This window comes from Melopsittacus undulatus, chromosome 3 (genome assembly GCF_012275295.1).
Source record: "Melopsittacus undulatus isolate bMelUnd1 chromosome 3, bMelUnd1.mat.Z, whole genome shotgun sequence".
NCBI lineage: Eukaryota > Metazoa > Chordata > Aves > Psittaciformes > Psittaculidae > Melopsittacus > Melopsittacus undulatus.
Window position 1 is genome coordinate 68442453 of NC_047529.1, and position 27848 is coordinate 68470300.

The 27848-nt window shown below is 41.5% G+C and overlaps 1 protein-coding gene across 5 annotated transcripts in view; it reads right to left on the minus strand.

Moving 5' to 3' along the window:
• ECHDC1 (ethylmalonyl-CoA decarboxylase 1) overlaps positions 1-10132 on the minus strand; it is a 41359-nt gene extending 31227 nt beyond the window's left edge. The window contains exons 1-3 of one of the 5 annotated variants that reach the window (XM_031053987.2): positions 10057-10132; positions 8777-8800; positions 1194-1415 (exon numbers count right to left, since the gene is read on the minus strand). In XM_031053987.2, the coding sequence (XP_030909847.2) occupies positions 1194-1413 (220 nt within the window). In that variant the 5' untranslated portion in view covers positions 1414-1415; positions 8777-8800; positions 10057-10132. Of the gene's footprint in view, positions 1-1193; positions 1416-2914; positions 3040-8776; positions 8801-9309; positions 9331-10056 lie in introns of those variants that run through there. The other 4 variants (XM_031053986.2, XM_031053989.2, XM_031053988.2 and 1 more) reach the window with 4 other exon arrangements.
• Positions 10133-27848: the final 17716 nt, after the last annotated feature.

Genomic DNA, 27848 nt, shown 5'->3' on the forward strand with positions numbered 1-27848 from the left:
TTAGAGGTAATAACAATGTAACTATGATTATATAACATCATGCATGCTGACCAGGAGGCTTGCAGAAGGAGAATCCCCATGCTAACACCTTTTAGCTATAACTTCTCAAGTTAGAAAATTATTTTATACACAAGCTTTTACAGGGAAACAAAAGAGAAAATGTAGACACATCTAGATGCATTGACACTCATTCTGTTGTTCTGTTAGGTTTTCTTCCTTTAAGCTAACAATCATTATTGGAAGTAGATTGACATTCTTCATGTAAACATCTCTATGCTTTGTTAGAGGGTTGCAAACATACTTGCTGACAGCAAAGGAACTGTGAGAACTGGGCAGGAAAATAAAAGAGGATAAAATGAAATAAACAAGATGACACAAATTATCCATTTCAAAATATTAAGAGATAAGGGAATTCTTCCAGTAAAGGCTTATGCACAGCTCCAGCTCAGGTAGATGCAGACCTGTGCACTTACATCTGAAGAGAACGGCATAAGTTCAAATATTCTAAACAGTTAAGGAGAGATGGCAAATATCTTGGAGGTCCAAGTCCTCTCATAATACCAGATTAATAAAACAGGACACTTGTTTTTGATAGTTAAGCATTGTCCAGTATAAAATCATACTAAATATGATCTCAGCAGCTGAGAATAGCCAGCTCATCTGATCTTAATTAACTAGTCATTGGTATTTCAGACATAAAACAAATGAAGAAAAAAATGGAAACCAGTCTGAGCAATTGGAAAAGACCAAATTACAGAAGCTGAAGTTTATAGGAAAGGCTTTAGGTAAAGAGCAAAGAAGTAAAGTCAGCCTTTCTACACCACCTACAAAACAAAGATGGCATTTTCTCACCCCCTTAAAAATACCCTTGTACATTTCCAAAGCAGTAGCAACAGAATGAGATACAAGAAAGAGCACAGTAGCAGAACTGTACTGACTGAAAAAAATGTAAAACAGGACCAGACTGTCCCTGTATTGTTGAGAATTTCTTATATTCTTATGGCAAAGCTACAATGCAGAGCAGTGGGCATTTGCTGCACATCCAAATAAAACTTAAACATTTCTTCTTTCAGTTAAGGAATGGTAATGCACAGCTTTTCATTTTGTTTAGGCAAAATGCTACAATGGGTAACTGAAAGCCAAAAAAAAAAAAACCACAAACCAAACCAGCAACCCCATTAACTAATTATTACCTGTAAATGCATTCATTGACTTTGGGTTGTTCAAAGTAAGTATTCCAATGCCATTGTCTTCTTTGGTAAGGTTGATGGATCCACCAGCAAACTGCTGAAGTTTCTTCTTTATCAGTTCTTCCTCATAACCATGAGCCTGACTATACACTGACATCCTTCTCTGCTGGAGTATCCTTTCCTTTGTTGTTTGAAGTAAGTTCTTCCATATAAAAATGACCATTTCTGGAAACAAGGAGGGGTTAAATATTTGAAATCCACCTCAGTCCTCTGACAGAGAGGGAAGGAGGACAGCAGAAGTTAACGTAAAGGTGATGCAATCATAGAAGCCTACAGAAATCAGTGCAGACTGTATTTGCAAAATTCTTAGTTTGAATTACTCCACAAAGGAGGAGATTTATGAAGTGATTTTAGTAGTTTAGCCAGAAATTAGTATATTTTAAAATATTTTCTCATAAAAATTATTTAATTATACTATTTAGAATATTTTACTGTAAAAATTACCCAAAAGTATTTGTGTGCAGAACTCAAAAGGCTCAAGAACTGTAGTAAGACTCTTATGTATTCCATTAGACCAACTTTGTACTAATCTTCTAAAAACTCTCTCACCCCTCCCCCCCCCCAAAAAAAAAAACCCAAACCACCCAAACTTCCAAACTCACACCTATACTGGAGGAATAATTATATCAAAACTCCTAGTTTTCAGGATCAGGATCTCCTGTTTGTTGGTTAGCCACTATTACAGCAAAACCTTCCCGAGAAAAATACTTGAGGAACACACAAATTAAGAACTGAAGACCATTCTTACACTGAGGTTCATTCCCTGTCACCTAATTCCATTAACACATTTATCACACTTCATCTTAAATCTAGTTAGTCTGAATAGCCCCAGATAGCTGTATGCTTTTCTGAGTCATTTCAGTAGCACTTTGAAGTGGCCTTTCTTGGACACAGAGAACCAGAACCTGTATACTACTGCAAAGGAGGAAAAGCATACAACAGTATTATGTATCTAGCATCACAGGTCTTTTATATAAGTACATAATACTGGAAAACTATTTCTATGTACCAGTACAACCATGGCTATTTCCACTCTACATTGTATAAATGTGTATCAGCAAAAAATCACAAAAGTCATCAAATATTATTCTTGATCTGTGGCTCAGCCTTATTTTATTTACTTTGGAAAGAGGTGTATTAAAGAAAGTAGCTTACAAGTGATTTGAAAGAAATGGGGTAAAGCCTGCACCAGAGACAGCTGGTCTGAAAAAGAAGTAATCGTAGAAGCCTCTTGGAGTGGGAATCAAAAGAACCCCCAAAGGACATGGAAAGAGGTTTTTTATATATAAATCTTGCGATTTGCTAGAGCAGTCCTAGCTTTGCCGCTACCACCTTTTTAATGGATACAGCAGACCAAAAGATATGGTAGATGTTAATTTTTTTTTTGAGAACTGGGAAAGGACCACTTTTACTTCACAACTGTATTTGGCAGAAACAAGACTCTAGAAATTGGCAAGAAGCTTGTGGAAAGTTTTCCTAAGGTGAACCCAGAACACAAACATATTCAGTGAGCCAGAATTTAGTGACAGCTATATTTTGTGCTGTGTTCAGGGCATCTTGACTTAGAAATCTTAAACCAATTATTACATATACATGAAAAAGAGCACACATACATGAAAAAAACTCCACATATAATTAGTTCATAATGAAAGAAGTGAACAAACCTGTTAGGTGAACATTTATCTCGTCGTTGGCTGTACCATCCTACACTGAAATGGAAAATGCCTCTGTCGGGGCAGGTATAATCCTCATTGAAATATAGCAGGAATTTCCACAGCAACCACATTACGGGATGTAGAGGAGTACACATTGCACCAGCCAATTTCAAAGAACCACCTATGCCAGTAGATTCATACCTGTCCCACCACTTTGCATCCACCAGCATGATGGCACAAGTTCAACAAAAAGGAACTAGTAAGGCCTGTATGAATCTATACATTATAAGGTCATATACACTGGAATGGTAAAAATTGATCTCTTTACCTATCTGCTCAGATACTTTGAAGGGACTTTGGAGTTCCTTACTAAATTCAAGGCTTTAATCTGTCTGAATCAACTTTTCTACTCTAAAGTGCAAATTAATACAACTAATTAAAATTTAATCACATTAAAATCTAATTTAATACAAGATTCATTGCTTTGTAGAGAATATCAGCCTAACACTCACAACCTATGCACATTCTAATATTGTCTGCAACACTTCAACCATCACCTTTCAGAGCTTTAAAATCACTTATCTTGTTGGGTTTTTTTTTTTTAAGAGTGAAAACAGGTTTCCAAAGCTCATTTCTCAGTTAAATGATTCTTTTTATATTCAGGCTCTCAGAAGAGAAACTGCTTTCCATCTTCTCTAAACCTCAGCAGTCATTCCCTAACATACATTCATGCAATAAAACTGTGCAAAGCATAGCTTGAAGAATTAGCTCCCAAGTTTTAATGAATACAAAGCCTCCCCAGTCCTTATAGAAAGACAGACTGGATTTAATTCTCTAGGAAGGCACAGCAATTGGCTTGAAAACCAAGGGAGGGGGCGGAAAGTCTGTTCTGTTAACCTCCTTACCAAATTATACTTGTTTAATCACTTTTATACTACCAGATTTCCCATGTCAAAAAAAAAAAAAAAAAAAAGTACAGAGCAAACCAAACTTAAGATATGGAAATTTTATTCCACTGAAAAAAAGTGTCTGTCATTTTCAGCTGCATGGTTATACGCATTAACAGCTCTTTAATATTATCACTATGGTAATAAAGAGCAGCAGCAACTGCAGGATTAGAAAACAAATTGGATACCACTGCTTGCTGATCATGACTCATGATTAATGACTCATTCAAAGTATTATCATCGAATTATTTTCTTAAACCCATCTCTTACAGTACCAGTCAGTACCCAGTACATTTTAAAATAAAACCAAGAATTTAAACAGCTCAGTCAGAGAAAATTAACCACTCAGGAAAAGCATGATATTTTAGCTACAGCTATTACAAACTAAAGGGATTTCTGCTGATCTCTGGCAAACAACATCCTAAATTCTAATCAGTATGGAGCACTCACAATCCACAGCATGACTGAGACTGATGTTTTGTACTTTAAGTGAAAGTAGTGCAAGAGAGGGCTGTTACAGTAACACACATAATCTTGTAGAATAAGCTAAGAGATTACTTACTACACTAAAGCTTTCAGATTTTCACTTTTAACATAATGATATCTATTTAGATACACTTACAGAAATTAAGTTTTAGTCTAATTTTAAAAAGTCAGACATGCCATACCTGTTAACATCTGTATCACAGTTTATGCACATTTTTTATAGTGAAAAAAAATCAGCATAGGAATAGCTTTGGAATAACAAACACTGTGGGCAATTAACATCTTTCAGTGCTAAAGCTTTACATGTCACTGGTGACAACCAAGAGATAGGCTGATAGTATGGACACCAGTAGCCTTCCACTCCACAATTATTGTATCTCTTACATAAAACAAAGTTTTAAATCCCATTTGGCACTCAAGTGATTTTATAACACCCATGCCTGTGGGCTAGCAGACTGTGAGTTAATATGAGCACATATCACATGTCAACGCTTCAGTTAATATGAACACATATCACATGTCAACACTTCAGTATCAAAAGAATGACACACATTATGCAAGAGTACTATATGTATCTACATGCAAACACTCACACACAATATATGTATTTTTGTGTATGTATCAGTCCTTCCGAAGGCCTCTGGTGACTGCCGTTAAACTTCACCTCTCACAATGTTAATAAAATAATAATTATTATATTTCTTATTAATAATATTAATTACTAATAATTAATATTTGTTCTTATTGAGGATAACATAATTAATTACTAGTAGGGATAACACCAGCAGCAATATTCCCTGAGCAGATTCTCTGAGAAACTATTAAGCCCCAACTCTTGAACATGGGTATTTGCTCTTGTCATTCACCACTACTTTGTTGCAACCCCAGCTTTTACTCTTAAAACACACTGTATCAAACAGCAACCCCAGCAGTGTTGCCAGTTGCAACTAGGAGAAAAACATTAAGATAGCTGGCCAGAGCAAAATGTAAGGAATGTAGGTTGCCACTTCCCGGATGGGTAGAAAAACAAAGTCAAACCAGAGAACTGGACACTGGGCGCCCAAATGAGCATTTGAGCTGCACGCACAAACAAGAAATGCTGCACTACTGAACAGCTACACAGAAATAATCAGCAAGTTAAAATATATGAGCAGTGAAAATTCCAAATCAAAGACAGTACCTGAATTATTGACACCAGTGAGGGGAAAAAGAAAATGGGGAGAAAAAATGCAGGTATGTGTTTCCAATACATCAGGAAAATAAGAGTACCCTTTCACACATGACAGGAAGTGAAAGGTGTGATGTGCAGATTGTGAGTCACCAGCACACACAAAATAATAAATCGACTGAATTACTGATGTTTGGATTAAGGTATGCTGACATAAAGCATAGCAGAAATAAAGGGATCCAACATACTAAATCCACAAAAGAAATCTCAGGAAGCAGAAAAATAATGAAATGACATAACCACAACAAAAAAAAGCAATTAGAAAGCCATTTCTGTGACACTGGCAAAGGCATCAAGGGCAGCTGACAAGTCAAGAAGCGCAAGAGAACTTGATCTGAGAAAGACCTCCAGCAGCTGCAATTCCAGTCACAAGCACAGAATTGTGAAGATGGGGTATGGAGAAAGGGATAGAAGACATGAACTGACAATGATGATTCACAGTTCAGATCTGTGTGGGTATCCTAGCAGTCACTGTAGGAGGCATTCATCTGTACTAGAAAGCAGTGACAGTCACTGTGACTTCATCAGGTTCCTGCAGTGACTTACTAATAAATGGAAAGCAAGTGGTGATCCAGTGTAGAGAACTGGCACTACTGACCCCGTAACACGAAAACAAGTGAAAGAGCAGTGAAGGAGAAATATAACTGAAACATGAAAATAGTCCATCTATGCACACACACATCCCAAAAAAAATAAAAATTTCAAAATTAGTGAAAACCATTAACACCAACTGGCTGAAACCTGGGACAGTGGGCTTGTGGATGATGGGGAGAGGAGGAATAAATGGCAGTGCTCAACATAGAAAGAATTCAGAAACAGGAAGATCAAAGAGGACTGGCCTGGATGTAAATCAAAACCACAGAACTCATAGCGATGAGGAGTCACTGGACCCTGTCTTCAGACATAAGAAAGGTGTAGGAGGGAGGCCTCAGCTGCAGGGTTCCTCTCCAGCACTGGCTGAACAGGCTGCTTGTCACCACCCCTCACCTGAAGATTACAGAACCCTTCATCTAGCTCATCTACTTTTCTTCCCTTCAGTTACTTGTGGCTTAGGTTGACTTAAACGTCTTATCTGACAGGTTCTTCCTACTCTAATAATTACCAGCTGAAGCAATATAAAAGCAATCACCTCTCCAACTGGCTTTCCTTCAGTTGGAAGAAAGCAGTGAGCAGATCTTAAGCATGATAAGGGATCATAAGCATAAAACCTGCTGACAAACGGTAACTTACAAATACAGAAACTAATCAAAGCTTGGAAAATCCTGCCTAGTCCAGACAGAAAATGCACATCCTCTACGGCATAACTACACAAAGCAGGAACTTGTACCAAGTTCAAGAGGAACTGCCTCAGGCTTATGCCTTTCTCAAGATGCTGTGGCTTTCAAACTTCTGAATCCTGTTCAAATTTTTAGTACATTGTTTCTGGTACCTGCACTGGGGAAAAATTAAGTAGGAACAATAGTCCTTCTAATTCAGCATTAAGATACTTAAAGGACTTTGTAACTCATCTAAAAACAGTTTTAGAAGTAGCTGGTATTATAAAGGACAGGTTTTTAGCCTCTGTTACTGTTTGTGCCTCCTATTTTCTCTATGTCATCATTAGAAACAATGATTACCTGTCCAGATGCTGAGAGAACAAGAAGTGAGAAGATATCCAAACTGACTAATTGAAATGGCTTCAAATCATGCACATGTGAAATTAAAATAGTGTAAAAAAATCCTTTTAACATTATAAGTCAAAAAATCTCTCATCTGGAGTTCCAGTTTTAAGCTGGCTTACACTTTACATCTCTTTTGTGCTTTTCTCTCTCTCTTCTTCTCCTTTGTTTTTCTCCTTATTTCTGAGCATGTCAATTCTGTGTGTAGCAAGCTATGTGTTTTCCAAATTATTTGTTCTTTGTTAAGTTTTGTATCTTTTAATGGTCCCTACACGCTAAGGTTAAGATGTGAGTTGTCTCTCTGTTCCAGCCAATTATGTTCTCTTTTAAACACATTTTAATTATGTTGAAGACCTAGTGAAAACATCACACAAAACCACACCCAAGTCCAGTGAAAAATAACAGCATTCAAGTATGTAAAACAGCTGACAAAGGAAGTCTTTCCATAAATACACAACACCACTTCTGATTGTGGTTACGTGGTGAAAACAAGATCTCGAGTTCCTTGAGTTTCACAGCAGAGGGTGAGAATAAGAATCTTTTGCAGGAAGCACACAAGACCTTTATTTTTCAATGCTTTGATCTAAAGAGTTTCTCTGCCTCTGTCAGGAAAGGATCCTCTGCAACAGTGACAGAAAACACTTTCACATGAAGTTCACTGCCCAGTAGGTGTATTTCAGACACCTTTAAAATGAACTGATGTGCTACATAACAGGAATGGAAACTACCACAATCAACTCCCCATTTGCTTTTTAGTCTCCAAATCCCAAAAACCATAAGGATGAATTCATTCTAGATGTAATTGCAAATACTGATGCTTTCCCAAGAATTGATTTGCCTTGAAGACTGTAAAAGTTCTGTAGCTGAGCAGTGCTCTGAATTTTAGTACCCTTTTACTATTGTTCTCCTTACCAGCACCAGTAAATGCTCCTGATGAAAGCATCAACAAAATTGCATTCTGGTAACAGAACTGGCCACATGATTCTCAGGAGCACACCTCCTGCTCCCCTGTACAGCACTGGCAACTAACAGAAGCACACCATGTCAGCATGTCACTTGATTCTCAGTTCTACACACTAAATTTCAGGAAACAAAGGCATCCTGAATAGTGTCACTTTGGGAATAATGCAAAACCTTGGGGGGGAGAGGGGGTGAAAATCCTTTCAGTATTTAAAGGATGGCTACAAAGAATATGAGGACTCCCTTTTTACAAGGAGTCATATGGAAAAGATATGGGGAAACAGGCACAAGTTACTCCTGAGGAGATTCTGACTGAACACCAGAGGAAAATTTTTCACAATGAGAACAGTCAGCCATTGGAATAATCTCCCTAGGGAAGTGATGGATCCCCCAGCACTAAGACTCAAATGGACAAGGTGCTAGGACATGTAGTGCAGGTCATGCTCTGTGTATAAAGGTTGGACCAGACGACCCCTGAGGTCCCTTCCAACCTGGTGTTCCATGATTCTATGAGTCCCCAGCAGAGGCTTCTTCCTGCTGACCTTGTGCAATGCCAAAATCATGAGAAGTACACTGTAGCACCTGGTCTTACCTAGGCAAGCATTTCTGGCATGGTCTGTTAAAAAAAATATATATATATATATATGTGTGTGTGTGTGTGGAGATACATATATACACACACACACATATACATATCAACCGGCATGGATGGGCTCCACACTGAGAAGGGCCCAAGGCAGGGATAAGTGGCTGCTCCCAACATAAGACCCGAGGTCTCAGGGCTGAAGCCGAGCAAGTGACGGGAGGTCGCAGGGCCTAACATTTTCAGGCAGAAGCAGCACCGGCGAGACCGCCCCGCCTTCGACCCAGGCACCCAGCGGCACTGAAGGATTCTCGCCCCACCACTCCTCCCTCCCGCCCGCCCACTTCTCGGCCAGATCCTGCTCCTCCCCTTTCGCCACTGCCAGCTCGAGGCCCTGCAGAGGTCCCGAGCCACTGCAGCAACCACGGCCGCTCGACACAGACCCTCATCCCTTCACCCGGCGGGCCGCCAGGGGCAGCCCCCGAGCGCCGCAGGCCCCCAGCTGGCCGGAGGCAAGCGGAGGCCCACAGCTGGGCACTGACCTGGCCCCACTATTCCCCTTCCCGTCGCCGGCTGTGCAGCGGGGAAAGCAGCCCCTCCGGGAACTGCGGCCGCGCCAGGCCGGGCCGGGATGCCGGGGTCCGGCTCAGCCCCGGGGCAGGGCGGGGCGAGGCCTCTGAGGCAGGCCTGCAGCTCCCCTGCCCTGGGGAGCACCGGGTACCGAGGAAGGCCCGAGGAGAAGCAAAGGCGATTAAAGAGTAAACAGCCCGTGCGAGCTTCGGGCAGACTCGGGGCCCGCAGCTGAGCGGCCTGAGCCGTGGTGCCTTCTGCTCAATGCAACATCTAGTTGTGACTTCTGGCACTGAAAATGCAGTCTAAATTTAAAGCAGTTTTGCAGCAGAAGATGCAGATGCATGCCAGCTTCCCTGGTTGTTAAATACCACACGAGCAGGTTAATATTATCTTTGGTTTCCTGAACCTGTAGCCTGCATTGCTAAAAAACAAGCACAGTATTTCTATTCAAGCCACTGTAATTAAAGACAGTTATTTGTCCACCATCCCAGAAGAATGTCCACAGGTAGCTCAAACTGGGATATGCACTGCTGCCAGGGCAATACAGCCTAGAGTGAAGTAGCAGCTTGCTAACCTCCAGCCCCATTTGCTTTCCCTGATGATGCTGTCAGGAGGAGAAGCATTAATGCCCTATCTATGCTTCCATATCGAGAGACTCAGGCTCCCCGGGTTCACTTACATCAGTTTTACCTATCAGCCCAAGTGTAAGTCCTTACCAGCAGACGTGCTTCTACATGCTGCCTCTCCAGTATGTGCCAATCTCTTGCACACACTCTGGACTGAAGCACTTGAGTCAGCTGCAAACTGCCCCAGCATCACAAGGGAGTAATCCTTAGCTGCAATTTTATGTGAATTTATGGCTGGCTTAAAACATCACTGTCACACAGAACCCTGCCGTCTCTACCCTTCTCCTGGCTATTGGTTTCCCTCCTTGGAAGAACATATGCTGCCACACCAGGTGCCAGATAGAGGGAAATAAAATGCTTGTTTCAATGCAGATCACTTGCATATTCAAAGAAATATGCAAATACAAGCCTGTCTTTATTACTATGTCCTTCTTAATACATATACATAAGATGACTCAGTTTTAGGTATTTCTAGCATGGCTGAAAGATGTATCTGGAAATATATCTTCCCCACCTTTATTAAAGCTGTTTTTCAACCGAGCTGTCAATACAAATGTCCTGAAGTTGGTTTCATTGACTAAATATTATGATTGAACATGTAGAAGAGTTCAACTAATCATACATTTAGAAAAACAAAATCTTTGCACTCTGAATAAATATTTTCAGTTTTGTATTGTTAATCCTGTAATAGTATTACATATTCTAGTCCCACGTGGCATTATCTTTATGCAACAGAAGGATTTATTCCCTTATAACACCACCCCCAGTATAAACAGAAATATTGCTATAGGCAGGCTTGCCTCTTATTTTTCTTCTTGGGTTCACAAAGGAGAGATTTTTTTTCCAGTAAGATTCACCCCTGCATTTGTTCCTGGAAAACCTCAGTACTGAGTTAGAAATCTGAGTGAAACAGCTCTCAGCAGATCCTGCTCCAAGGCCTTGTCCCCTTTTTGGAGCTGAGCAATGGCCAGACGCATCCCAGCAATGTCTGAAGCACAGGGTGGTTTTTTAGGTAGCACATTGCCACCTAGCAGTACTTAACAGAAGCAGCACAAACCTGGCTTTTAGTTCCATAAGCAGTTTGTCTCACTTTTGCTTTTGTGTCATAGACAATGTGATGATTAAAATAGGGTATAATCAGAGTGCAGAATGGGGTCTGTAGGAAAATGAGCAGATGAATTGGTTCCTGTTTGAAAACAGATACTGAAGACTTCTTATGTGTTGTAACTTCCAGCAGGATGGTGACACTGCTTCCTGCATCTTTGGCTGTACAATAAGAAAAACAAACAAACAAAAAAACCCTAAAACCAACAAAACAACCCACAATCCTGCAAAGTTTCCTGTCCTTATTAATACAAATAATCCCACTTATTTCAATAACACTTTCTCCTTGCACTGCTAAAGCAGTACTGCCCTAGGAGAGTCAGGTCACCACCTGTATTATTTAGCATGTTCCCATTCCCTATCTGTGACCCAATAGCTGGCGACGGTGTACTGGCTAAAAGAGCAACACTTCACTCTTGGATCCAAGGCTACCAGACTGAAATATTGAATTCCGATAGACACAGAGCTCCCTGGCTCTATTTTTATAAACTCCTTTCAGAGCCATGGAACAAACTGATGACAGGTCCAGGCTTAGATCTAAGATTATTGGATACTAACCAACACATAACCCCACAGTCAGTTCATAAAGAGTCCCTTGACTGTGATTTTTTGGAGGCAAATATAATCAGCCCTGTGTGGAAATGTGACAGGTTAAAGGATGGCCTAATGCATACTCCAAAGACTAGATCTACACAAAAAGATGCAGATACCAACATTCTATTTCTGAATTTCTGAAATCTTTCTAAAATTTAGATTTCTGGATCCAAAATTATGATATTCTGTTTTTCTTCATAGGCTAGCCCTGGAGGCCCCCAAACCCCATCAGTGTGTGTCAGCTGTAATTCATGGGAAGAGACAATTTATGTAAGGCTGACTAACAAGACTGCCACCCCAGCTGTCTCTCCTGTCCCCACTGCAGATATGTGAAATACCCCTGAGCTGCTGCAGCTTTCTAAATGCAGCCCTGCATGCCAAGTTAAATTTGGTGTGATGTCATTAGGCAGGAGCTAGCTGGGAACAGGATAATCACTGTGTGTACCTCAGGACTGCAACCGCATCAGGCACTCATTATCCCATCCACCTCCTGAGTCAAAGCTACCAGCACATGGGACTGAGGTTATTTCCTGCACAATATTTGGACTTTAGAAATGTCCACAAAGGGCCCAGTGCTTCCCAGGTAGCTCATACCCACCTTACCGTGATATGTTGATTTTATGTTCTCTGTGTTGGGCCTGGAGAGAACCAGAAGAGCTGACCCTGGGCTCCACTAAGACATGTCTGGAAGAAGAGGCAAAGAAATAAACACCTCTGTAGCACAGCATAGGAAGTGTTGTGTCATCCAGGCAGGCTAAATGCTCTTTTCTACCCAAGCAAAGCAGCTAATTACTATGGGAAATGTGGTCGGGTCATCAGGCTGCAGTATATTCTGGAAAAGCTGAGGGGAAGAAGCACAGGCTCCCATGCCAAAAGGTATTTCACTTTGTATAACATAATGAAGTTCTCATCAGGCTGGAAAGCAGGAAAGAGGTTCAGCATTGCCACATTGCCAAAGCTGGGTATTTGCTCATGCTCTTAGTGACCCAGCAAATACTGCCGTACTTAAACATTAATCATAGAATCATAGAATAGTTAGGATTGGAAAGGGCCTCAAGATTATCTAGTTCCAACCCCCCTGCCATGGGCAGGGACACACCACACTAAACCATAGCTACTTGATTACTGCATGCCATATAGAACAGTTTGAATAGGTAGGGTAAAGCATGTTCTTTATTTGTAAAGTCCTCTGGTTACAGCTCACCTCTGGAAGAGTGGGCTCAGCCCAGCCAAAAGGACCAGTAGGCCCATGCCACATGCTACCACCTTTCCCTTTAGCAGCAGTTATTTGATTAGACATTAATTTTCTGGAAGGAAATGTACACAGTACAAAAATATTCTCATGTGTGATTTACCTTCCTACACAAGATAAGATTTGATTTCACAAGACTGCTCTATTTACAGTATAGCTTAAAATACCAGCTCATCTCCACTGTGGGGTAGTGATCCTACATTTCTTCCTCCTCCTTCTTAGGAGTGATGGCTAAGGGCAACTGCACAGTGAGCCAGTTGAGCTGTGCAGCTCCCTGTGTTGAGCTTAAGCACAACTAGTTTGGTTTTGGTTCCAGGGCTAAGGAACTGAAAGAGTCTGGCTTGCTACCAGGTGAGCCTCAAAGACACAAAACAGGTAAAATAAGATGGATAGGAGGAAGGCCATCCCAGTTCACCAGCATTGAGCTATCAAACAGGCTCGGTTGTAGTCTATTCCTGACTCTCTCCATGGTGCTCAGGGCATTGTCAGTTTGAGGAGACGGAGTGGGTTAAGAATATGTGGCCCAGGGCAAAGCTGAGAGATGTATGAGTAGGTGCCCTGCTTTTGAAGAGGCAGCCAGTCACTGGGTCTGGCTAATGGTACTGGAAAACTCTACCCTAAATCCCCTTGAAGATCTGGCTGTATTTACTCCCTCTTCCTCTGTTTCCACTCTATTCTGTAAAACTTTCAGAAAAAAAGGCATCTGAAGAGCATTTGAATCACACAGAAGTAGGCCAGGTGATAATTGCACAGCACATTGTAGTGCTGCTTAAATGTCAGCTGTTAATTAAAGCCTCTCCTGAAAATGGGCCATTAATTAGGGCAAATGCAGTCATTCTGTATGGGTTCTGACAACCAGTGAGTAAAAGCATCTTTTCAACACTGGCATTGGAATTATTCATTTTTATTTGTCTGAGGTGTGTTTACTATTGAAACAAAAACAACTAAAAAAAAGTATAACTCCCTGAACTTACTGTTCTTTCTTTCAAAGAGAGTTTAAAATAAATATTCTGGCACAAGAGTATTCATGCTCACACAGATTATGGAACATTTTTGGTATTAGGTCCAGATGTCTCTAGCAGTTGTATAACATTGGTAGGAATGCTTAAATGCTGTAGATAATAAAATATAGCTCTGACCTGAAAAAACAGCCTGTTGTGGCACTTCACTCATGCCTTCCTGTTCTTAAGAAAACGGCACTGTCTGCATGAATGTTACCCAGACAGAAAAATGTTTGCTAAATTAGGGCCATAAAGTGAGGCTTGTGTTTCCTTTGAAACGTTCCTAAATCACCGTGAATTATTAAGGAGAATGGTAATATTGATAAAGGATCTAAGTGTTCCATATAAGTATATGAGCCTTTCAGCTTAACCATCTTGCTTTCTTCCTGTTTGGCCTGGATTCAGCAAAGCAATTAAGCCCCTAAATACTCCCATTGATTTTGGTGACACATAAGCAGTTGGATGAACCAGATCCACTCTGCCTGCCAAACCACATTCCTTCATAAAATAACAGAATGGTTTGGGTCATAAGGGACCTTAAAGATCACCCAGTTCCAAGCCACCTGCCATGGGCAGGGTCACCTTCAGCTAGACCATGTTGCTCAATCAAAGCCCCATCCAACCTGTCCTTGAACACTACCTGGGATGGAGCAGCCACAGCTGCTCTGTGCAACCTGTGCCAGTGCTTCACCACCCTCACAGTAAAGAATCTTTTCCTTATGTCTAATTTAACCTTCCCTCGTCAGTTTAAAGCCATTCACCCTTGTCCTATCTTTACTGTCCTTGTAAAAAATCCCTCTCCAGTTTTCTCGTAGGCCCCCTTTAGGTACTGGAAGGCTCCTCTAAGGTCTCCCCAGAGCCTTCTTTTCTCCAGGCTGAACAAGCCCAAATCTCTCAGCTGTCTTCACAGGAGAGGTGCTCCAGCCCCCTGAGCATCTTTGTGCCCCTCCTCTGGACTCGTTTCAACAGGTCCATGTCTTTCTTATGTATGGGGGCCCCAGAGCTAGATGCAATACTCCAAGTGGGGTCTCATGGAGTATTAGAGGTTTGGGAAGAACAGTTCCAGTTATTCTCAGTAGCTGTAATGTGAAAATATGGTAGATGTTGGCACTGTCATGCCTAGATACCTATGTGGGAGGTCTATCTATGAGAAAATATGCAGAGATCTTGGCTGAAGGTTTCACCGATCACTGCATTTATGGCAAGTTCTTCCTCTACAAAGCAGCCAAATCTCTGTAGCTAAAGCAAAGAAGTCCTCAATTCGGGACTGAGCTTTTGAAATCTGGCCATCAAGGAGAAATTACACCCTGCTTGCCACTCCCTGGCCCCTGTGGTCATGGGTTGCAGAAATGCTAAATCAGTGCTGTTTTTTGTCTACTTATCTGGTAGCACCTCCCCTTTTCATGTGAAGAGTTAATAAGTGGATCTGGGTGAAATGGCAAACACTGATGCAATGTGAGGTTTATTTCTTAATAAGAACTGAAATATATTTAGGGTTTGTCTGTTTGGTTTTTTTTCTTTTTAAGCTAGCGTTACTCCCTGCTATCATCTGCCTTTTCATCGCTTCTCTTCCATCTTTTCTGGCCATCACTATTTTTCCGCTCATAATATTTTCCTAGCTCACACTTTACGGAGGAAGAGGAAATTAAGTGAGAATTAAGTGGTGGCGGGAGCTGCAGAGGATTCCTCTTTGAAATCAGAAATGGTTTTACTTTTCTGAAGTAGGTGTTATGTAAGTGTGTCACTTCCACAGCTGAACTATTTCTAAAGATGGATAATGAGGTTCTCTACTGGGCAGTGGCAGAGCAGCCTGCTGAATTCAGTGAGCCCGAGTTCACCAGAAATGCTGGATTCGACTTTACATGAGAAAGCTGATCAGCTTAGAGTTTATCTTGTGGTAGACCACACAAAGTAGATTCATAAAGTGCATAAAAATACTGTAATGGTAAAAGAGGTAATTAATAAAAAGAAACTTCTGACTGTCACCAGAGATTTCATGGTATTAAAAACTAGATATTTTAACTGTATTAAAGAACTGCTAATGGCTGCAGTCATGTCTCTGAAGCAGTTAATTTAGAGATAAATTCATTTAGACCTACATGCTAGTAGTTTTTTTTTTAATATTGTAAAATGGTAGGTTTGTGTATATTTTTGTTTTGCACAGAAAAAAATCTTGAACTTCTACTGTCCTTAAAGCCTTTGAAGATTAACCAGACCTTTCATTTTTCCTCCACTGAAAGCATAATCTTGTACAGGTCTAATGTTCTAACCCATCACACAGGCAAAATTTACTGCTTTTGTGGTTTAATTGAAAGCTAAAACCAAATGCAGAGAGATTTGGAAGTAAAATAAACCTCTTAAGACTCCTGTTGTGTCACTGGTGCTTCCTGTTCTGGCTCATTTCCCCCTGTCAACAGATGATAACTGGACAAACAATATGCAAAATCTCAATTCACTGTTTGGGTTTACTTCAATAAATAATTTCAGCCTAAAATAAGACCTAACATGAGTAACAATGGAATATGAATTTCTGTGAGTTATCATTCTTGCCATGTTTTCACTAGCAGTGCAGTCAGACCTTATTTTACTGAAGATGATCTAGAGAGGTGCATGTTGCCAGCTAGCCTGAAGTAACAGAGGTGCAAAACCCCTGGACTATCAAAATTAACCAGGAGACGGCAGGCTGGAGTCACACTGAGAATAAATTTACATGCTCTGTGTCCCTGAGCATGGCTTCTCCTGCTTGCATTGGTTGTGCATAATCTGGTTGTACATGCAGACAGCTTTATTTCAGGATGCTGCTGTGAGTACATCAGAAAATATAACCAGCCCACCATGACAAGAAATGGCATAAAGAACACTTCATAGATTTTATCATCTCTCTTTACTGCCTTTCAGATACATGTGAATAAAATAGGGTTAAAAATATTAACAAAAAGCTTGAATCTTCACAGAATGCTTCTCTGTCTGCTTAAACAACTAATATGCTAAGTACAGTGTAAAACCTATGTACAAAGTAATATACCAAGAAAATTATTTTTACAAGCTTTTAACTGCTGAATCAGTTGAATAAATCACAATTAATTATTTAATGTAATTATTTTAATATTGTTATAAAGCTGGTGATGAGGTGCTATGTCACCATTTCCAAAAGTATTTAGGATTAGTGTTAATTTTCCTTCCACACTGGTTAGTCAGGCATTACCAGGTGGCTGGGTCAGTCAGCTCAGAGGGTAGCTGGGCCCATGTGTGTGTACATGCATCCTGGTGCAGTGCTGAGCATAGACCTCAGTGCAGTTTCACAGGAAGGCACAAGAGAGACATGGGCTGGCTGCAGGGGATGCTCTGCCCATGGGGTTGGGATGACATCTTTGCTGAGAGCAAAGAACCTGGACAGCCTCATTGATGAAGACAATGGGGCAAGGGGCACTTCCTGCCTTTCCACTTACCTCCCCTTCTCCTCCTGCAGAATGATAGATGAGTGGCTAGACAGGCATCCTTTATAAAGTGTTTTGTAACACTAGGTATTGGTATTATTATTCCTTAAACATGATCAGACATTTTTGGCCATATATATTTTAGCAGCTTGTAATCTGGCATGCTCTGCAGTGTTCCATTTTCTGTTTCCTCATCTGAGCAGGAAGAGATGGGTAAGGAGCATAATTACATCTCTAAAAAACCTGTAACTGCAAATGGAAATAACAGAAATGAATCTTCCTACAGATTCTGCACAAAGATGCTGCACAGGGAATTAGCTTCATCTCAAGCCTATTTAACCTAGGTAGTTAAAATCATGTCTGGGATTTAACACTCAGCCTTTCTGCAACTTTTTGGAGCCTCAGAGCAGCTGCTGTGCTGTGTCATTGTAGGAGGATGGGGCACACAGGATAAAAGTGAACCAGGAAATTTACCAGGATGCAGTGCATGTGAAAGGCTCTGTCGATCACATGCCAGCTCACACAGCAAGGGTAGACACCCTTGTAAGTAGCATCAGTGCTCACATGTATTAATGCCACTCCCACAGCACTTCAGTCTCTTCCTCTGTTGCTCTCCACTGCATCACAGCCATTTGCTGAAGAGCTAGAACAACACATTCTTACCAAGTAGAAGTGAGGTCAAAGGATAGCCTGAGGTGCATGTGATGCAGGTCTTTGAGAGGAAGGTGGGAGAAGTGTTTCAAAAGAAACTTGGTGGTAGCTGACTAATCCCATCTCTTGGAGGGCTCCAGTGCCACTGACTTGTGGGTCCTTCCAGTGGCTCCTGGCTCCTGCTATGGCCCATATTCATTCAGAACCAGGAGCTGAGCCACTGCTTCAGGTAATATAAAGGCTTAGAACAGATAAAGGCGTTTTCCATGCAATGATTAAAAATCTGTCCTGCTATAGTTTGTAAAGTCTTTGTCAATGAAAGTTATTAACGTGTAAGAATAAGCTCTTCCATACTAGAAGCTGAAAGGAGGGCTTTTTGGCCTAGGAACATTTATTTCTGTAGACCTTTTTTTCAGTATTCTTTTTTGTCAAACATGACAAATAAAAAGGAGAAAACACTCGAAGTGATTCTCCAAAGTTTTCTCTGCATTAACTACCATTTGAATTCATTCTTTTTCCTACCCTGCCCTGCGACCACAAAAGAACCTGGGCCTTTTCAGGTCTCTTGTATACTACCGTGCCTCTACTCTGCCACATTACTTTTGAAGTGCAATCTATACTGTTTCAAACAACACTGAAATTCCATCTTAATTTACTAAATCATAATGCTGTTTGAGCCTGTATGCTGAGAGCAGACAATGGACCACAGCAAGACCAGTATTCATTACTCCCTGTACTCTAAGCCCAGGGGACTCAGAGTTGTGATTGACTGGATAGTATTTTCTGTAAGCCAGAAGAACAAGATGTACTTTCCAATGGATTTGTGTCTTCCTGGTGGCTCATCCACCTCCTTTGCAACAACCCAATGTTCTCCATAGGGCACCCCAAGGCAGAGGCAACACACCCCAGCATGTGTGCTGACTGGCTGCCAGAGCAGTAGATGACCACTGCCAGAAAGAGGGAGTAATGGTTGCTTTGTTTAACCTTCCCCTGAAGAAGTCATTTGAGTCCACTGATTTACATTAAGCTCATTTACATGAAACTTTAGGGAATCTGAATACATTTGAGACCTGGAGACCTCTGCCAGACTTGGCTGACATAAAGCAAAGGATTCAGAAACTGTAAGGAAGTGCAGACTGACTGATGTGCAGACAGCATAATCCCATAAAAATAATATTCAGGCTAAAAATCATAGTCATAAATGTGATTTTCGCACATACATTGTGTTTCTTATCTGGATTCTTTGGAGTCATTCTGATAATTTGAATTACATTTTTGAGACTGCCAAAGAAGGACTAAAAATAAGCTTTACAAAATTAAAAATTTTGTAATATAATTCATAATTATTCAACTTATATTTTAAATTTAAACTGGCAAAATTCCTTGGAAATAAAGTCATTGAGTAGGTAGGTAAGTGCACATTAGATTTTGCCTGCTTCTAACAGTTGCTGTAGGTTCAGGGAAGTCCTGGTGGGCAAGCACCTTCTCCCCCATGTTACAGGTAAGGAATTTCACTGGAAAAGTTTTCTTTCATCTGACATCCTCACTGGCAGCCCCTGCATCTGCCATCATGTAGTCTGTTAGAGGGACAAATGCCCACAGGCTCCAGGGCTTCCTGCTTGCAGTATTTGGCACTGTGGGGGTAAGCCAGCAGCAGGGATAGACAAGCAATGTGAAAGAAAGGGAAGCCTTGGAGTAAGACAGATCACCTGGGGTAGAAACTTACTTTTTCCATGGTTTTGCTCCACTTTTACCCACTCTGTTTATGATTTAATTATGACATTAGTTTTTCTCCTGGCTCCTGCAGTAAAGGAGGTTTGTCTGTCTTTGCTTCCAGAAAGACGCTTTTGTAAGACTCCACCTGGCCAAAAGGCTGTTACTAGTCTTAGTGCTTCAGCAAGTGAACACAAATTGTCAGATTACCTGATTACATCACCCTCTAAACATACATGAATTTACATACATGGATTTGTATGTTACTTGTTTACAGCATAGTAACGTCAGAGCTAGTTATGATGCAGCCAAGGAATGGGGTTCATTAACACCTCTTGGTATGTGTTGGATTGACTAAAGACTTGTGTTCTTAATGTGCTAGCCTGAATGACCACTGATGGTGCCTGAGGGACTACAGACTTTGCATTAATAGTTTCCTCACATTTGATAGCAGTGCTGCTGCAGTTTCTGTAGTACCCTGCCTTCTTCTAGGAGCTTATTCCTAACCCAGGCCTCTTCCATCATGTTGGCACAAGGGCTTGTGTATTTGGATCATGAACCAAATAGATAGTTTGTTTTGACTGAAGCCAAGGAAAAGCAAGTTGACTCTCAGAAAGATAAATTCTTATCTAATCCATTGTGTGACTGTACAAGAAGTTGTGCCAGGCACAATGAAGGAAGGAAGTGCAGTGTAGGAACAAGACACCAAGGTAAGAAGGATGATAGGGCCATTTCAGCAAGTATTGCTGCAGAATGAAGGTCCACAGAGCCATTGCCCAGCTGTTTTAACAGGAACTGGTAATTCTGATTGTTCCTGCCCAAATATTATTGCGTACTTCAATAAGATATAGAGAAACTAGTCCTTGACAGCCTTTCTGTCTTTATAAAAATAAAATAAATTTCAACAATAATGCAATACATCTGTTATAATGACACGACATAGCCAAGGCATATGTCTGAGCTATCATAACAGCTTTTTCAAAGAAATAAATGTAACATTTCCTGCTTTCTCCATTCCTCAGTATGTTAATGTCTTTTTGACATTTCATCTGCATCACCCTGTGCTCTGAGATCCTTTTCTGGATCCAGTCAGTCTGATACATGAAGCTACATGCACCTTACAGCAGTTCACATTGGGAAAGCCTCCGCCTTTTCCAGCACAGGCAATCAGATCCTATCACCATTTCTGGTAAATGTAGCTTTTTTTCTGACACCAGACTTACACACTTAAGGCCTGCATTAAATCATAGGACTGCATGCCTACCTGTCACCTGCAGGCAGAATGAGCTCAGAGAAGAAATTTGTTGTTATAACAAGATCATCTGCCCAAGATGTTCAGGGCTCCCTGGCACACTTTCCCAGGTTTTATAGCTCATGTGTTATGGGTAGTCTGAGGACTGTAGCTGCCTTTTCTAGCTCTCCCAGAAACACAATAGCAATGCAGGAACCTACAATCCTCAGAGCAGAGTGAAGTTTTCAGCCCCTTCTAGTAATAACAATTATTATTTTCCAAGGGGGCTGCTCCCGTGTTCTTGCCTTATAAAGTCAAGACAGGAAGGAACAAGGAGCAAGACATTAATAACAATGGCAAGTTTATACAGTGAAGGCAGAAGAGAAGTGTCAGGAGAGTAACAAAAAAGAGGAGGAGGGGAAGAAGATGGGTGAGGTGTTGTGCACAGAGAGCCTCACCAAGACAGGAGACAAATCTATTAACAAAGATGGTATTGGCTGGTCAACACTTTTAATGTGAAGCAGAAGGATCTCTTGGTGTGGCCATGCTTTTTGAGCTTTGCTGCTGCAAGGTTCGTGCTGCCAGGTAGGCACTGTCTGTGTCATATATCAATGCTCAGGTGGTTATCCTTTCTGGGGTAGCTATTTGCACAGGTCCTAATCTATTTACTTGGCTTGGGTGAGAAAACTGAGATGAATTTCTCTAGCATGTAACACTTCATTGTGACCCTGCTGAAGAAACCAGGAAACAGTCTGTGTGGTAGATAGATAAATAAATAGATACATAGATAGATAGTGTTTACAAAAGATATTGGTCCAGTTCGATCTCACCATGCTCTTTGAAATAATGGTGTCTTTTTATAATCTTGATGTATGTACTCTACGTAACCTTGCCTCAGCATAAAACCAGAATGATAATTTTAGCAGCAAGATAGCCCTTGTCTGAGACCTGTCTTTTGAGATAAGCTTGGATGCTGTGTGCAGACACAGAATTCATGTCCAAACACATCCTTCATCCTTAGGCTCATGTGCTGCACTGAGTTTCTAGAGGGAAATGAGATGAGGGCCTCTGTTTAGTCCCAGGGACTCAAAAGTCACAGAAACAGTGTGATTCACAGCAACATTCACCATGCAGCCTGATCTCAGACTCAGCCTACATTTCCCTGAGGTGGAATTACCCCTTTCTTTCCCAGCAAGAGTTGCTGCAACCATAGCAGACATGGGAGGAAGGCTTGCAGCACAGCTGCCCACAGCTTCCAGAGGCCAGAAGCAGAGGCTATAAGCTCTGGTGCTCCTCTGCTACCTGGGACAACCTGAGACCTGGGTCTGGGGCAATCACAGGATTTGCTTTCAAACAAATAATGGAGGAGCTTCTGGTTGTGTCAGCATTTCTTCCCAATTAAACAATGTTATTAATAATTAACTGTAGTTGTATGCACTCCCAAAGTAACTGAGTGATACTTTAACAAAACGAAATGGAAATAGAGTTTTCCTAGAATAATAAAACAATTCAAATTCCCTGTAGGGTTATACAAATGGTGAAAAAAAAATGTTTATAGCAGGACAGAGGAACTTAGGACACCATAGCTGGTGCTTTGATGAAGCTAATGATACAAATTCAGGGAAGGCAACACAGCAATCAATATGCATTTTAGTTTGATCTGGTATTCAGTAAACAGGCTTGACTTGAAGAAGGAAGTAAAATGAATCTTTGCATTTGAGGATTACCTCAGAGTGGAGATTTCAGGAGTTGCAGCTTCTTGCTAGAAACATTTACTCCTCATTTACTGATGTCTCCACCCAAGCTATGAAATATGGCCACACTTTTTGCAGTGGGGATGCCTGTGTAATAACACAGACAGGCAGGTAATTACACCCTCAAGTAGTGGTGGGGGTGAGCAGGCGAGGCAGTCACCCCATGCCTGCAGCACTTGTCTGCACCAGGGGGGCTCAGAGGAGCCACACTGAGTTTGTGCGTCACGTGTGCCTTGGTTCAACTTTGTCATAAAATCATAGAATCAGCTAGGTTGGAAAAGACTTTTAAGATCATTCCCATGTCCACACCAAGAGAACATACTGGGAAGTACTTTCATATGGCCCTTCTTGACAGCATCATGTGAACCAATATGAATCAGTTAATACCAGATGTTAAATCCTTCATGTTTTCATGTGAGAAAATAGACACCTGTTTTTTAAGTGCAGGGGTTGAGTGGGAAATTAACCTTGGGAATAAATGTCAAGAGAACCAGTGAGATTTAGCCCTTGGTGTGCATTTGACTCAAACATTTTCCAATCAAATTCCCAAATTACACTCAGTGTAGGAATAAATTGGTGAAATGCTGTTTTGTTCGTTGGTCAGATGAGATGGTTCCCAGAGTTTATGAATCAATGTCTAGTACCAAGTGCTGTCATGAGTACACTGTGTAACAGAAGGACAAATGCCCCCTGAGGATAAGACCAAGCATTTTTAAAAATACACAATGATATAACCTAAACTTCACTCAGTGGTCTTCGAAACTAGAAAATGTGACTGTCCTACAAAGCTTATGTACAGCTGTGGCTGCCAGAGAGGGAAGTTCCAGCTGTTTCTCTGTAATCCAATATCACACTCTCTAGCTGGCCTGCCTCCACTCACACCATCACAGGCAGGTAACAGAAGTTACATCATCATAATTATAAAATGGCCTGGACACACTCATCAGATAGAGGCAGGTATGTGTCCACCTCACTGTGATATAATCCAACATGTGCTCCATGAAATGTGTTTTCAGCTGTCTTGCAGGATACTATTTCCCAGTCCTGTTATGGGAAGAAATCAGCTGCAGGTTGGTCACAAGCTTATTTTCCAAGTTATTATATAGAAGAGGTGACTGGCTCTGATTGATAGCACAGGGAAAATGGTGCTGTATAACCCTGACAAAGTTGGCTTTTATTTGGGATTTGCAAAATGACCATGGTTTCAGCAGCTGGTTCCACCACCCTAGATATAATTGCCTCAACCCAGCCTTGGCTTTTTCCTTAGTGATCCAGCTCCTCATAGTGCCTAAGTGATTTGACCAGAGAAGGTGACAAAAGACCCAATTTTCTAATATTCTGTGCAGAACACACATACCTGTAATTTTAAACTGAGATTTTCCAAGCTGCCACATTAGGACCAGATCTCAGTCTCTCTGTGCCTACAGCTGTATTTAGTTAATAACCTGAGACTTCCACTAACACACACCAACTACAGAGCACATTTTGAGGTTATGGCCACTGTGTACCTGTGGTGCTACAAAACACCTGTAGCAGTCTTATGGATCTGACCAATGTGGTAGTAAACTATTTGGGAACCTGTGTGGGAACAAATGAGATGGTGTAAAAACAGTTGACTGTGGGCAGGGTTTTGTGGGAGAATTGAGGAAAAAATATCCTACAGTGGAAAAGACTGATGATGTTTTGAAATTTCTCATCATGATGTTCAGTTATTGCTCTGAAGATCTATGCCAGGGAATACTCTATTCTCCTCTGTACAGTTACCAGGGAAATTAAATAGGAGGTTGCTACTATTTCAAGACTCAGATGGAAAATAAAAGTGCTCGTTTGCTGCAGCAGAGTGAATTTACAGAAAGTCACCAGGCCAGGCTCTTGAAACAGACTGAAAAGTACACATGGGTTTTTATTTTTCATGTAAAAAGCAGACTTAGGCTCTGATTTTCCAAGCAGGAAAAAATGCAGTGGACATGTGTGCCATTTAGCTTGCTTGCAGCATGGAGTGAAAGAAGTTTAATGTGCAGATGCTATTCAATGAAGCCCAGCTCTGCTTTAGTTAAAGGTGTTGCAAAGAATTTAACAGGAGGGGTGTTTTTCTGCTGTTAAATCACTGGTATGTCTTGTTTGTAACCCATGGTAGTTACTCTGAGAGCCACACACTGATACAAGAAAGTCTCCAAGAGAGGTAGAATACTGCTGACAGGGCTTTAAGATGTGCTGGGGCTGAAATAAGAACTAGAGTTTCTGTCCTGGGTTTAGCAGTAGCAGCCATTTTTCTCCTTCTTAGTAGCTGGTGCAGTGCTCTGGTTTTGACTTTCAGCCTGGGAACAGCACTGATAACACTAGTGTTTTGGTTGCTGCTCAGTAATGTTTACTCTGACCAAGGACTTTCTCAGTCTCATGCTCTGCCAGTGAGGAGGGGAAGCTGAGAGGAAGCAGAGACAGGACACCTGACCCAAACTAGCCAAAGAGGTATTCCATACCACAGCAAGTCATGCTCACTATATGAACTGGGGGCAGTTACCTGTAAGGGTTAGATCACTGCTCGGGTTGGGCTGGGTGTTGGTTGGCGGGTGGTGAGCAGTTGTATTGTCTTCCCTTGTTATTTCCCTTATCATTATTATTGGTGTAAGTAGTAGTGGTTTGTGTTATACCTTAGTTACTGGACTGTTCTTATCTCAACCCATGGTGTGGGAATTCTTAAAGAGCCAAGGCCACGTAGTGCGCGATCCCGATACCCTGAGCCTTATTACTGTAAAGTAAGAAGATTCTTGGCAGGCATAAGCAAGGTCGGTTGTCTTGTTATGCCTCTGTAATTTTCCACTGAAAATGTGCAGAGAATGATCTCTGCCAAGGTTGTAGTTTCCCACTGTCTTTTTAGCATAAGGTATTTAATCGCAATTATAACAAGTTGTAAACATTAGCTCTGTAAACGGTAGTAACCTCTAGACTAACCAATTAGAGCTCAGTATCCAAGGCTGTTACATAAGGGAGTAAAGGTGTAAGAAGAGCACTGTATCTAATAAAGTTTGGCAATCGTTTGATCATATTGATCATCTCTGCGCTGTCCGGGACTCCTGCATCAACACCATGGGAGTTATGTTGTTTTGATTCTCCTCCCCATTCCTCCTGGAGCAGGAGGAGGAAGGGGAGGGAGTAAGTGAATGGCTGTGTGGTACTGAGTTACTGGCTGGGTTTAAACCGTGACAGTTCTTTTTGGCGCCCAACATGAGGCTCAAAGTGTTGAGATAATGACAGATCTGACCAGAGTGCATCTGATTGTGATAAGCATTCATTGTTTTGGATTAATAGTCACTCATCACAATGCTGCTTTATTGGCTCTCAAAGTTGTTGCTCTTGATCTCAGAGTTTCAGCATGTTGTACCTTACTTACAGCTGGTATTTGCTGTGTTAGTGTTTATCAGCTGGGAGCCTTGGGCTAAGGTTCTTGTTTCACTCTACTTTGTGGTAATGTCTTGTAATACAATAGACTCACTGATCTGGCTTGTGTTCCCAGTACCTCTGTACTTTGGGAGGTATATAATGGAAGTGTATAGCAACTACACATCTTTTTTCCCCTTCCTCGGGTGGTCAGCCTATGAGGGAGACATTCTCACACACCCTAGTGACAAGTACAGCAGCTACTCAAACTCCAAATGCAGCAGACAGCGCAGCTACTCCAGCTCCAAACACAGCAGCTACACCAGCCCCAGTGACAAATACAGAAGCATCGTTTGAGAGTTCTGAAGGTTTTGAATGGACTTTGGGTACCCTTAAGACCTGCCTGCTGATTGTGATGGGGATCACCATGTTGGCACACATGCAGAGTGTGTTTTATTCACGCTCATTTTATCTGATCTCAAAAATTAAGTGGAGTCGGGTTTGGGTCTTGTCTAGGGTTAGACGATGATATAGGAGGACCAAGAGGTTTTCCCCAGGGCTGGACAGTCATGAGTGGCAGGATGTGTAGGACAGTATGGGGAAGTATCTTGTCCACTGGGCCCCTCCAGTGCTTTGGAAGCGTCAGAGATTGAAGGAAGCTCTATGGAGTCCCTAATGACAAGTTACAGAAACTGCTGGAGGAGAGGGTGAATTATTTTGAGACTGGTGGGCCCATGACACATCAGGCCATCAGGGCAGAGATGCAACATACAGATGGACTCATGATCGAAGGGTGGCCTTGGCAATGGGCACTATTGCCAGGTTATTCATGAGTGTGAAATGTGCTGCAGTTAAGCAAGCTAAGCTGTTAAATCTTCTTTGATACAGAGGACGATGGCTGAAGCACAAATATGGGGAGGGCTGGCAGACTGACTACATCACACTCTCTCTCCTGCTCTGAAAGTCTGTTACAAGGAATGGAGCCCGACATCATGGACTGGATGAACTCAGCAACTTTATAGGGACTGGTCCATGCACTAAGGAATAACCTCTCTCTCTTTGTGTGTGTGTGTATGTATATATATGTATATCTATGAGATAAGAGTGATTATATATTGAAAATGTGGAATCTGAGCATGACATGAATGGTATGGAATAAGGGGTGGATATAGTCCTGGGTTCAGCAGTAGCAGCCATTTTTCCCCTTCTTAGTAGCTGGTGCAGTGCTCTGGTTTTGACTTTTGGCCTGGAAACAGTTCTGATAACACCAATGTTTTTAGTTGCTGCTCAGTAATGTTTACTCTGACCAAGGACTTTCTCAGTCTCATGCTCTGCCAGGGAGGAGGGGAAGCTGAGAGGAAGCAGAGACAGGACACCTGACCCAAACTAGCCAAAGAGGTATTCCATACCACAGCACATCATGCCCACTATATAAATTGGGGGCAGTTACCTGGAAGGGTTAGATCACTGCTCGGGTTGGGCTGGGTGTTGGTTGGCGGGTGGTGAGCAGTTGTATTGTCTTCTCTTGTTATTTCCCTTATCATTATTATTATTGGTGGTAGCAGTAATGTTATACCTTTAGTTACTGGACTGTTCTTATCTCAACCCATGGGAGTTACATTCCTTTGATTCTGCTCCCCATTTCTCCAGGAGCAGGAGGAGGAAGGGAAGAGAGTGAGCAAAGGGCTGGGTGGTACTGAGTTACCAGCTGGGTTTAAACCATGACAGTTTCAAATAAGAGTTTCTGCAATGTGACCCAAGAGTGTT